The following is a 14057-nucleotide window of genomic DNA, read 5'->3' on the forward strand; positions in this document are numbered from 1 at the left end:
AATTGAATAATAGATGGTAATTTAAATACAATTACAATCATTTCTAACAGATAATAAAAAAATATTTCACTTTTAAAATGTGATAAGTTTTAAGCAAATGTAATAATTTATTTATTTGGGTCAGACATTATTTACTTTGTATCTTCTATCTATTATTACATCCATTTCAAATCGTTTAAAACCTGTCAAGTAAATACTTAAGTTTACATTTTTAATGTTAACATTATATTTCAAGTTTTAATTCAAAAGTTAAATGTATAGTAGTAACTAGTAGGCAATTAGGTAGGTAATTAATTTAGAGCATCAAGACCAACTATAGTAACCTCTGATACAGTTTCCAATTACTTATCTGAGTAATGTTTCATGTTTGATTATTAAATTCACATCGCAGATTAGAATATTAAAATTTTATTAGTCATTATCCAATTTTATGTAACTGTTGAAGTATATAATATGAGCCATGTATACAACATATTAAAAAGTGTGTTAAAAGTTATGAACATTTGTGCATTTTTATTGTTTTACTTGTGTTAATGATTTTTTTTTTTTTTTGTTTTGTTTTTTATTATTTACTGTATTTAACATTGGTCATAGACTACAGGATGATTGGAACCATGGAATGAATAAGATTAAATATATGTATCAATTATTACAGTAAGTCACAATAATACTTGGTAAAATTTTAAATCAATTATATAAATAATTTGTTTTCTGTAAATTAACTACAAAATAATAAGTTATTATTATATTTTATTTATAAAGTAGTTTTAGAATATTTTTTATTTATTTATTTATATAAATTAACGGCATTTGTATTTATTTTGAATCATTTCGATTGATAACACTGCTATATCTAATCATAACACAAGATTATGATAGAATTTATTTTTTATTATTTGGTTCCCGGTTCCATTATATGAACTATTTATGAGGAACCCTGGAACCATATAAATTATAAATCTCTAGCTATACACATTGAACATTTTATAAATCTTTGACTACAAAATAATTAGTAAATTTCCGTAATTTTGTCAAAATTTGAAATTCAACTGCTTATAGTTATAAAAAAATGTGTTTCATTAATATTTTTAAATAGCTATAAAAAGGACCTTGTATTCATTTTTTAAACTTTTTGATTGATCAACAATTTTTTATCGAGACTATGATTGAAAAAAAAAAATCAAAAGACCAAATTTCTATAAATACAAAGAATTTTAAAATTAAAATACGAAAGTTATTGCATTTGGACATAATGAGTGTCCATGGTATAATTTAAAGAAATTTAAACATTATTGGCAGTGTTATGAACAATTTTTACATGCGAAATATAATTTTTTTTAAATTGTTTTTAACTTCTAAACTGATCAAAAAATAGATAATCGATTAAATTGTATCAACACATATCATAATAGGCCGAAAATAAAACAAATGAAAGTTGCAAGAGATTAAACATGGTATTTTCAAGTTTTTAATCGATTTTAAAGTTTTGGATTGGGTTTGATCATTTAAAATTATAATGTATTAATTAATTTAAAGAGTGATTCAATAGCTGCTTTACTCAATAATAATTTTTCTATTTAATATTTTAGATTCTGAGCGGAGCGATGAATGTATATGTATTGATTTTACAATACTGTGTATTTCTTTAATTTTCATTTTTGTATCGTTATTATTCTTTGGAACAGTAAAAAAATAAAAATACTTTGATTTTCAACTTAAAGAATGGTTTCTAATAAAAAATTGGATTAATTTGGTATTTTAGGAAGTCAAAAGTAAAAAAGGCAGGAAAATGGATATCGCTCTGCTGTAAGTAGAATTCTTAGTTCAGTAAATCACTAAATTTTAGTTTAATGTTTACTCATTGTTATAATTTCTTGCCATCCCACATACGAGTCTTTTCAGCGATGCCCCAGTATTTCATTACATGAAATTAAAATTATATAAATAAATACAATAAAAAACGATTCTAAGCGTAAATTGTCTAAATTCTGGTAACCCTGCAGGTTACAAAACAATTATTTTAATAACATTATTGGATTTGCAAAAAAATATCCGTTTTTCTTTTTTTCTTTTATTTTCTGATAAAAAAAGTACTGGGAATTTTTAAATTTGACCTGTTAAAAGTACAATAAACTAGATATTCTAATTTGCTATCCAAAGCCACCATCAAAGTACCTAATAATTGAAGCATCAACTATTTATTATATGCAAAATCAAAAAAATAAACACAAATTTTTGTAAAGTCAATTCATCGTTCCGCTCAGAATTTAAAATGATTACCTTGTACTTTTCTTAATAATTAGAAAAAACAATTTGAAAAACGGACATTTTTATCATTAGCGCCTAGCGTGAACATAATATGCCAACGTTTATAGACTCTATTTATAATTTTTTTTCGCGAATACTATCGTTATAGAAATCAAAAAAAAATTTTGAATTTAAAAAAAAATAATAAAAAAAAAAAAGTTACAAAATATATAGGATAAGCGCCTAGAGTTGCCATATGGCAACAGCAAATATAGACTCTAAAAAAAAAAATCGGGCATTAATGGGTCTAAAACTAGTTTTGTACAAAATTAATTTTTTTTTTTGCTCTGTGTAACTCAAAAACGAATAACGAAAATTTATACAGTTCTGTAATATTTACATACATGATTTTGCAAATTTTATTTTTGTATATACCTACGATTCTGCATGGTTTTAAATGCAATGTTGGCAATGTTGCCTCATGCTATTATTATTTCATCATTATATTATTGTATATAGGTACGTATAAACAAATACATATATTATTTTAACGGAAGTATTATATACCTATAGTTTTGTGCAACAATTTTACCGTTTTTAATGTTATATACCTACATTCGGAAAACTCGATTTTAGTATAGAATTTACAAATTGTTGAACTTATCGTATTTGATATTTTTACTAGAACTTATGGTTTATTCCATTATGATAAGATATATTTTGAAATATTTTATATTCAAAATCAAAAACCATCTTATGAAATTATAGCTTTGTTTTAATACTAAAACATTGTGTTTTATCGTATATTCATATGACAGAAAGATTAAAATGTATAGTAAAAATTGAAATATCTTATACTCTATAGGGAGTATAGGCTAAGCATTTGTTTTGTGATAATCTACATATTTTGTGAACTCAGCTGCATGAGAACATAACCCAACCGAAAGCAGCAAACAAAATGGTTATTGTTCTTATGAATTGCAAATTGTCCTTGTTAGTACATTTATATTAGTATAGTGTATTAGTGTATAACTAATACGTTTCTTAACTTTTCAGAACTTTATTGATCTCATGATTGTAATTATTGCGACCTTTAAGCTTTAATTTTAGATTAGATAGAATAGGTTAGGAATAGGTAGTATTTTTACATTTAATAAAACTTGATTGATAAGATAACGCTCGATGATACAATTAACCATTGCTTTATTTTAAATAAAATTTTTTTTTTTAATTATATTATATTTATACTGCATATTTGCGCGTATACACATGTTTATTAGTTATTAGTATTATTATTATATAATGTACCTATAATGATAATATATATATATTATATAGATATATATTTAATATAGAAGTATAGAATAATTTCATTAATAGTACCTAGGTATTCTAACCTTTTTTTGACATGATTTAAAACAAATTTTATTGTATCATCAATGATGCCGTTGTATTGTTACCTACCTATAGTCTATAGGTAGGTATATATTCTTAGATTCGCCGTTATTATTAAACAAAATAAAAAATCCGAGAAATTTGGTCCACTGTATAGTAGCCAGTAGGTGACTATAAGTGTCAAGTATACTTATCTCATCATTGAGTATGGTGCACTGTAATGAATTCAATAATAAAAATCATTGCATACGAAAAACGATTTTGAGCATTAAGTTCTATGAGTTCATATTTCTAAAAATATTGTATTATACATTTATATTACTATCGTCTATCAGTATAATTAATTTTACCAGAGAATTTCTTAGAAATCATGGATACATTAAAAAAAAATGTTTGTTTTGTTTTTAGAATTTTTATTATACACAATAGTACTATAACACTACCACGCCGTTGGAATAAAAATAAAGTGTTTAGAAATAAAATTGTAATTATGATTTATAATATTGTTGTCCCGATATTGTTATAACTTACAATATATTAGTAAATGTGTACTAATAACTTATAAGTTACTAACCTTATAAGTCATACCTTTCACAATAGACAACGCGAAAAGGTTTGTGATAGCTTAAAATTAATTTAAATACTTTGAAAGTTAAATTTTATATCAATTGTGAAAAATAATAATATATGTAGACACAGTAAATTAAATCTATTCATACTAAAATCGTTATTTTTCGTTTAAGTATGATCCTAGCGGTTAGCATTCTTACCCAGCGGCTAGTATACTTTTTTTTTACAAAACTGTAAGTCTTTTGAAATAATTATAAATTGCTTAAAATTAGTCTGCAATTCTACATGTCTTGAAAATTTCATTGTGCATATAAAATAGTAATGTTGGTAATAAAGTTGGAATGTATTAATGTGTCGTCAATACTGGAATTTAAAATTTTTATTTTTTTTTTATGATGTATGTGAAGTTTTACGCTTAATTTTTTTTAAATTCCATTAAAATAACTTATGAGGAAACTTGTATTATATATTTTAAAATAACCAAACAAATTTTTTATCAATCATAATTTGAAAAAACTAATACAAAATTAAAAAACGCAAGTTCTCTATAAATAGATCAAATGAACTAAAATAATTTTAAAATTTTATCTCGTCTAGGAGTTGTAAATTTTAGAATGGTATATATTAATATTATATAGATTTATTGATACATTATTAGATTCTGAGTCGTGATGAATGTATTTTCGTATTGATTTTACAATAAAGTGTGTTTTTATTTAATTTTATAACGCTTTTTATAGTTTTTAATGTTTTTATAGGTAGTAGAAAAAATGTGTGGTATCAAATTGAGTCTAGATGGTAATTATGGTGGGAAAAGATGAAGAGTAAACAATTCCAAACATTTTTAACCCTACATTGCACATTGTATCACCTGTGATACAACTAAAACATATAGTGATTACTGCTATTTATCAACAGTTAATATGTTGGTAGTTGTCTTGTTATCTTTGTTATATATTTCTAGAGATTATATTATCTATACTTTTTAACCGCCAAATTGAATGATACCACGATTTTTGATAAAATTAATCAGTGATAAAAATTCTAGAACAGTGATTTTTAAAAATCATATATTTTTGGTTTACAATGTTATTGAATGCTTAAAAAATATTTATAAATTGTGTATAACATCTGTATTTAACGTTTTTGTTGTTGAAACCCAAATTAGTAGTAAGTATACAGTTATTTTCGGATGTTTTTAAATGTATCACCTGTGATACACTGTGCAGTAATGACATACTTGGACTTACATATTTACCTATATTTTTATAATTGTATTATTTATATTTTACAATATTATTTTATTTAGAAATGAGAGTATTAAAAAAAGGCTTAACTGATGAGGAATTAGTTGAACTGTTAGATTGGAATATTAGTGATGATGACCAAGATGGGTCTGATATAGAAGATTTAGATGACTTAAGTAAATGATTTATTTTGTATTATATTTATTTAATTTAACTTTAATTTTAATTGGTGTTAATTTAAATTATTTAGATGATATTGTTGAATTGTTTGATAATGATGAAATTCCTTTAATAATAAATAATGACAATGAAGTTACAAATGACTTAGATATTCTCAATTTACCAGTAGATTTTGGTGAAACCCAGCTAGATTTTACTGAAAGGTCAGAAAGTACTTATAACTTACCTACTGAAAATCAACCAAATAATGTAACCATACAAAGTAGATCTAAAGATGAACAGAAACTTTTAAAAAATAAATTATCAAAATTAAATTGGAAAGAAGCAAATTTCTGTCCTGAACCATTTAATTATGTTACTTATATGATAAGTATATTGTTTTTTTTAAGGATGTTATTTATATAAAAAGTTTATTGTTTTATTTTAATTTGTATTTGATTGAATAAATTTCATTTTTTTCATTTAACATGTATTTTTATAGCCAAACACATTATATTAAAATATTGGTATATATAGTATTTTTCAAGTCTAAGCTGCACAGTGTATCATGTATAATACATTTAAAAAAGATGGATTCCTGTATTCAAATTTTATAATTAGAAGTTAAAAATATTTTTTTGGAGTTATTTGACTCATATTACATCAGAAAAATATTTTTTCAAGTCAAAATTTGGATGTAAATATTAATGTGTGCATTGTAGGGTTAAAAAAAACTTGAGAATTTAAAAAAATAAACATTTGTAAAAGTTTTAATATTAATATTAAAATAATTATTTGGTAATCTAGGATAATTTTTCATCGTATACAGGATTTGTCATTGAATTTAACTTCAACATATTCTAATTACATCAGTGACCTCTCGATTTCAGATACACCTAGACAACTACCTATTGTTTAACTATACACTGTACAGTAGAGCGGTTACCTAAACGAATTTTTTTATATTATAGACTCACACATGGTATGCCTATGGCTGGAGTTAGACCCAAGATTTTATCGGCTTAGCCTAGACAAATATTTATCATATTTTTTGATAAGAACAAAATTATGCTTTTTTTTCGAAATTAGTTTTTTATTATGGCTTATTCAACCAAGACCACTTCAATTTAATACTAGATATTTGTAACACTTAAATAATCAAGACTTATATACTTTTATATGCTATTTCGATAAAAAAAATAATTCATGCAGCTTTCAGGAGTATAAAATATAAATCTATCAAACGTATAATCAAATACTATCTGTTGTTTGTATATTAGCTGGACACAAAAACAAAATATTTACCTTTTAAACATTTTAATTTAATGATTACAATTATCACCTTAGTTCCCAAACTTAATTACATATTAAATATTTTATTTAAAAATATAAAAAAATGTTGTTTTATTTCGATTGGAAATTATGAAAAAAAAATATTTTCAAAATAGTTAATAGATTTTGAATTAGTGTTGTTTGATAATAGAATCACTCTGTATATAAAATTCTGAGTGACAATACTCGGGTTGTTTTAGCGCGTTGATTAAATGTCACGGCAGAGTTCAGACTCGGCTATTGGGTAGTTCAAAGTTCAAGAACAATAATATGTGTACACAAAACCTATTTCCAATTTATTGATCTATAAAATCGTGCAATATGATAAAATATATTGATATTTAAATGTCATTCGCGGAATTTTAGCTCATATCAGGCTCAGATTAATGATCGAGTTATAAGTTAACCTAGGACCTATTCAGTTTTACTTTTGGAAGATTATATATTATTTAATATGAGTTTGACAATAAAAGTTTATTGAGTTTATTGATTTTTTTCAATGCTGACGAAGTATACAATATCGTTTAATATATATATAACGATAATATGATAGTAGTATGTTGTATATGTATACTTCAGTAAAATAGCCTGATCGTAAAATAATTTTTTTTGTTCTTACCTGTATAATAAGATGGGTAATATTAAATAGAAATAATAGAATATACATATATACAATATACATAATACTTACCTACTAGTTATATTATTAAAAATTATGAAGTAAAATAAAAATAAAATAATTTGTATAGCATTATTTTATTATTTTATTTTTTATTATGGTTATTTATGAATAACCACCACAGAAAGTCACGGGGTAAAGAATTCCCATTGGCCATTATGCGTTGCTCTTGCATCATTTATAATATTAAGGACATAAATACATAGTAGTAATCGCAAAATTAGCAATACTATAAAAATGACAAACTTAAAAACGTCATAGTTCTCATAATTTATAAATGGTATATTATCGTGTTTTATTTAAATAACTATAAAAAGTATTAAATAGTAAAAATTCTGTAAAATCCCGATAACACCATATACGTATTATAAAAATATAGTTTTCGTGTGGTACGTACATTTGTTTCGAAAAGCTGCGAACTAAAACACTAACGCACATAAGTACAATACTGAGAAATCAAAGATTATTATGTATCACACAACACTCGGTTGTTAATAAGTATCAACCCATCGATAATTAGAGCGTTCTATTAAACAAAAATTAAAACTGCAGTTGACCATTTGCCATTCTGAGGATAAGACGGTTTACTCGGTGAAGGTCTAGGAATAATAAACTACACAGGTTTGTTGAATTCAGTTTATACAATTGTATGATACATTTTTCTAATAAATAATAATATTATCATATTCAGTAGCATAGCATAAAACTTGGCCATATGATCAATATGGCCAAGTTATATCGAAGCTGGAACCTCGTAAACACAGAAATTAAATTATTAAATAGTGATGCTAGAAAGAGTCTGATGTTATAGATTTTTTTTCATATTTTAAATCACATCATTTGCAGTATAAATATAATTTAAATTAAAAAAATGTACAGTGGTTATTTAAATTTAATGATAAAGGTCTTGTTACATTTTGAACAAATGTTAGGGGCTCCGGTGGCCCTAACCTAAATATATCACTGATAATATAATGCAAGATCAGTAGCAGATCATGAGTTTCTTGTTATAAGTTAATAATTATTATTTTTATTTAATAAATTATGTATTTTGTTCTAATTTAATAATAGAAACATAAGTGATTTGTTATTATTATTATTATTATTTATAATTTTAGAAATTTAGGTTGACATTGGACTGTCTCCACTAAGAATCGTTTTTCATGTGTAATTACTCGTATTTATCATCAATTCAAATTTAACATATCAATATTACAGTTACCTATACTCGAAACCAGTAAAGTTGACTTAGCTAGGTACCAATTTTTATTTTATATGTTATACCTATATATAAATATAATTTAAACATTTTTTCTGCTTTATTTAGATTTTCATCATTGAAACAGCATTTTCACAATGGACAGGAGGCTAATGAATATAAGCATATTAGGCTTAGGATTTATGTTTGTGTTTACATCTTTTTTGACCGTGAGCAATATCGAGGTAATAACACAAAAAAAAATATTAATACACGCATTATTATAGTTTAGTGATATAGCTATGAAAATAGTAAATACATATATATAAATATATTAATATAATCAACTTTTAATAATTCGCCAATACATAAGTTATTTGAAAATACCTATGATGCATTGATGATGCGTATATTTCCAGATGGAATTCAGAAAATAATTGAGAAATGTATACAAACAACTTTAAACGCAGTCCAAATTCAACAGTATAATGTTTTTTTATAGAAACATACGATTTATTGTTATAATACAATTAAATAAAAACTTTAAAGTCAATAAATTAATAATATTAAATTATCTACATACTATTATACCGAAACGTACTTAGAATATTCGTGAAATAATATTATGTTATATATTAATATATTATACGTATGAATCGTATGATAATCTATTATGTTTATTTCAGAAAACAGTATTGAAAAGTATCGAAAAAGAAGACCCCTCATTTACTGGCGATGGGTACACGAGTCTGTGTATTATATATGGCGTGTTTGCTCTATGCAGTTGGTTGGCCCCGGCAATAATTGGCATGATTGGTAGCCGGAAAGCTATTTACTTGGGATCTATATCTTATGTGTATGTTTATACTGAAATATTTATATTATTTATACGTTATAATATTAAGTGGTAAATTATTATAACAGGCTTTATATTATATTATGGTATTAAACCATACGTGCACTTCATATATCGTATACGTTGTTATAATATTTACAGAACATTTTTGATGCCGTTCTTCTGGCCGTCCAACATTCTCTTGTACACCATGTCTGTGTTGCTGGGTTTCGGTGCATCAATTATTTGGACAGGACAGGCTACTTACCTGACTCTGAATTCGGACGAAAAGACCATATCTAGAAATTCAGGAATATTTTGGGCCATGTCGAAAATAAGGTATTTTTATGTTGTGTGATATTTACTAATATAAAAATCTAAATTTGAACGATTAGAATTGGAAAAAAATCAGATTTTTTTAAATTTTAAATGTCATTCGCAAACACCTTCTAATATGGTATAAAATAGTTTAAGTTTTGTAAAAAAATAGGATCCTTAAAGTTAATTAATACTTAAAAATTTCATTCTGAAAATTAGAATTTGATTAAAATGTATTTTTGAATGAATAATGAAGTGAGTATGCTTGATGAATCAGTTGATACCCATATACAGTGTTATTTGTGGTAGGCAACTAGTAGCCAGTAGGTAAGTAACAAAATAAATTGTATCAACACAAAACATACCGCTCATTTTCCTAAGATTATGCGCCGGATAGTTCATATTATATAAAGATTGAATGCACTCACCAGCCACCCAAATACTAGTGATTTCATTTTTTTGTTAATCATAGCAAACATTTATTTTTTTGATATTAAATTAATTTTGAAGCCTTAACTATATAATAAGTATTATTATACCAGATACTCCAATATCTTTGAGTATATTATTTATTTATATTTATTGTTTGATAAAAGGGCTGGACTCAAAGTTTGAATAGATGACTTTTCAACGGAAGGAAGGGAGCATTCTAGCAGAACCCTCGTCCTTCCCTTCCCCATAAACGTAAATCTTCTGACTACAATACTGATTATTATCCCTTGAAACTATGTATGATTGTTGTGACAGCATATATAATTATTATATTATAAATTATAAACAAATTATTTTGTTTTTCTCGTCCCATTTATTTACAGCATATGTATCGGAAATGTCTTTGTGATATTGGTGCTCCGTGACAAGACTGAGTTAAACGAATCCGTCAGAATGTTGGTGTTTACTGTGTTGGCAGTAGTGTGTGGTTTTGGTACGGTGATACTGATGGTCTTACGCCCGTCCTTGGACGCCAAAGGGAAAGAAAACGAAGTCCATCTACAGAAATCAAATAGTATTATTCCGAAACAAAAACTCAAAGATTCAATGAGGCTTTTGATGACTAAAGACATGCTTTTACTAAGCACATTGTTTTTGTATACCGGTAGGTGAAACAAACAATGTCTGTGACAAAATTAGGCACACGAAAGTGGTTCATTGGTATTATTATGGTATTTATTGATAACTGATTTCTATTTTTTCTATGATTTATAAAAAAAAGAAATATGGTAATTGAGAAACCATGCTATGTAAAAAATCCACAAGTAAAAAAATCAACTACAAAATCGGTATGAAAAATAAAATTAAGATTTATTTTGTTTTATAAATGTAAAAATAATTACTATAAAATAAAAAATTATAAGTTCAGTTATATGTAGTTATGAACTGTAATTTAAATATATTGGTATTAATTAGTAAATAAAATATGATGCAATTACCAATACAGGGTGATTATTTTATCATGAACCACTCATTATTTCAAAAAGTATTTATGTTTTTGAAAGCATTTTTTACATAGTTTCAAGCTGTTAAAAAAACAACGTTTTTATTAAAAAATTATGTTTTTAAATATTTTTTATCCTTATATTTTTTTAAGTTTTTTATTTTTTTGAATGACAACATAGAGTTTTAATTTTATATTCCAAAGCAGAATAATTTTTTGAGTATTTTGATACATGAAAATTGAATTTAGGACAAGTAGTTTAAGAGTTATACGGATTTAAAGTTTAGACAAGCGGAGTAGTGGACAAACATTTTGCTTCACTCCGCGCAACTTTAAATACTTATAACTGATAAACTACTTGCTCTAAATTCGATTTTTATATATTAAAATACTCAGAAAAATATTCAGCTTTGGAATATGAAATTAAAACTATGTTGTCATTCAAAAAAGTAAAAAACTTAAAAAAATATAAGGATAAAAAATATTTAAAAATATAATTTTTTAATGAAAACGTTGTTTTTTTAACAACTTGAAACTATGTAAAACAATGTTTTCAAAAACATGAATACTTTTTGAAATAATGAGTGGTTCGTGATAAAAGTATCACTCTGTATATCAGACTTTCAATCAGTTTTCATCCTAAAATATTTCTTATTTAGATACCTTGGTATAATTCAGTTAAAAAAATACCCATACTCTTAATGAAACAAGGTTTTTAAGTAATTACCGAATACACAAAAATTATTTAATTATGAAAAGCAATAACAGAGTATATAATTTTATTATAGATTAAAATCAGGGATTATTTTTGCATTATCATTTTAACCTAGAAAATTGCTGTTCTTTTTTGTAGTACAGTCCTAATACCCATCCCTCCCAACACTAAAAATGTATTTTGTTTTTGTTTTTTTTTTAATTATTATAAATTTTACCTCCTCAAAGGTCTGCACGTATCATTGTACAGTGGTGTATACAGTTCGTGTATTGCGTTCACAAAGTCTATGAGCACTAATTCCAAACAACTGTTAGGTTACACAGGAATATTGGTCGGAGTCGGTGAAGTTACAGGTTTGGATACATGTTAATTAAACTATTAAATTCATTATACATAATTTATATTACGAGATTAAAATTATACCTGATCATGATGCATTCACTATGTTTATAGGTGGTTTATTATGCAGCGTTTTAGGTAAAAAGTCTGCAAGATCCGATTTAAAGTTCAGTGGTCTAAGTCGTTCGACCGTAATAATTATCAGTTTTTTCATCAACATTGCAGCGTATGGCTTGATTTTTATAAATCTACCAAATGATTCTCCGTTCGGCGATTCTTACACCAAATCGTTTATCAAACCTAAGTATGACATTTATTTTTTTAAATTCATCATCTAAAATTTTTGGTAAGCTATTATATTATTTTCCTATACTACAGTGTTACCTATATTATTAATTATATATAATTTTTAAACAAACAAAAAAATAATGTTGGCATCTATGGCCATTAGTATACCACAGTAAATACCTAATATATTTTACAATGATATTTTATACGACGCTTTTATAATAGACATTAGTTGTATGGTTATGTACCAGGTAATTCATTTAACGTAAAACATTATTCCTTGTTTCAAGCTTAACGTTTTTGAAATTATTGTTTTACACAATTTTTATTCGTTAAAAATAAAAACACTATATTCTATGTGTAAGAGATGTGTGTCTTATTTTTAGAGGTTCATTATCGGAGTCTTATTTACTTTTTAGTATTGTGACGTAGGTACTAAATAATTTTCGCCAATGTTTTTTCCGATTAGTTGGGAATTATAATTTGTATGCGGTTTTTATTTTTGGACGGCGGTCTCTATTAACTGTCGAGATAACTGCGATAAAGATTCTTGATCGGTTATTTCATTTCCGATTAGACACGTATTTTATATTAGAAAATATTTTTATGCATTCTATTGGATTTCTGTTCTCTTTTTCTATCTTAATTACTATTAAATATATTATTATTTGCAGTCAATACTTGGCTGTATTTTGCGGTTTCCTCTTGGGTTTAGGAGACAGTGGTTTTACCACGCAAATATATAATATCATCGGAGTGAAATACTCTGATAACAGTGCTTCCGCTATGTCTTTGTTCATGTTTATGCAGGTAATTCACCTTAAATCGAGTAATTTTACTCAATACCTTTTTGTATTTTTATTATATTATAATATAAATTGACTGTTTTTCAGGCAATGTCAGCAGCTATAAGCTTTTTTTACAGTAATCAGTTTGGACTCTATATACAACTTATCATATTGGCAATCGTAATGACCATTGGTACTTTATCATTTCTTGTAGTGGACAAATTTATTTTCATTTAAATATAAGAATAAGAAGAATGATAATTTTTAAATGTAAACACGTTACTCATGTTTAACGTCATTAATAATATTATAAAATACTTATTGACTGATTGTATTATTTGTATTTTTAAACCAATACATAGTATAACAACGACTCCTAAATAGTAGGTATCTATCTAAAATATGTTCAAATTAAAAAAAATTTCAATCCGTTTATGAAAAATAGTTACCAAACTTTAATTGAAATTTTTAAAGTATAAGTCTAAAAATATTTAAAAAAACAGAATTTAAAT

General features: G+C 25.1%; 2 protein-coding genes across 8 annotated transcripts; both read left to right on the forward strand.

Moving 5' to 3' along the window:
* Positions 1-293: 293 nt before the first annotated feature.
* LOC132922642 (UNC93-like protein MFSD11) lies at positions 294-13866 on the forward strand. Of its 7 annotated transcripts, XM_060986260.1 has the most exons (11): positions 463-481; positions 595-654; positions 8748-8885; positions 8957-9072; positions 9514-9683; positions 9825-10001; positions 10796-11076; positions 12358-12483; positions 12584-12773; positions 13432-13567; positions 13651-13866. In XM_060986260.1, exons 4-11 carry the CDS (start codon positions 8986-8988, stop codon positions 13780-13782), a joined length of 1299 nt encoding a protein of 432 aa, XP_060842243.1. In that variant the 5' UTR covers positions 463-481; positions 595-654; positions 8748-8885; positions 8957-8985; the 3' UTR covers positions 13783-13866. The 7 variants fall into 7 exon arrangements, with proteins under 7 accessions (XP_060842247.1, XP_060842243.1, XP_060842244.1 ...); XM_060986261.1 differs by lacking the exons at positions 463-481; positions 595-654 and adding an exon at positions 1666-1806; XM_060986262.1 differs by lacking the exons at positions 463-481; positions 595-654 and adding an exon at positions 5367-5382.
* On the forward strand, positions 5394-6105 carry LOC132922644 (uncharacterized). The gene is made up of 2 exons (XM_060986266.1): positions 5394-5635; positions 5710-6105. The coding sequence occupies exons 1-2, from the start codon at positions 5524-5526 to the stop codon at positions 6042-6044; spliced, it is 447 nt and encodes a 148-aa protein (XP_060842249.1). The 5' UTR covers positions 5394-5523; the 3' UTR covers positions 6045-6105.
* Positions 13867-14057: the final 191 nt, after the last annotated feature.

This window comes from Rhopalosiphum padi, chromosome 2 (assembly GCF_020882245.1).
Source record: "Rhopalosiphum padi isolate XX-2018 chromosome 2, ASM2088224v1, whole genome shotgun sequence".
Lineage (NCBI taxonomy): Eukaryota > Metazoa > Arthropoda > Insecta > Hemiptera > Aphididae > Rhopalosiphum > Rhopalosiphum padi.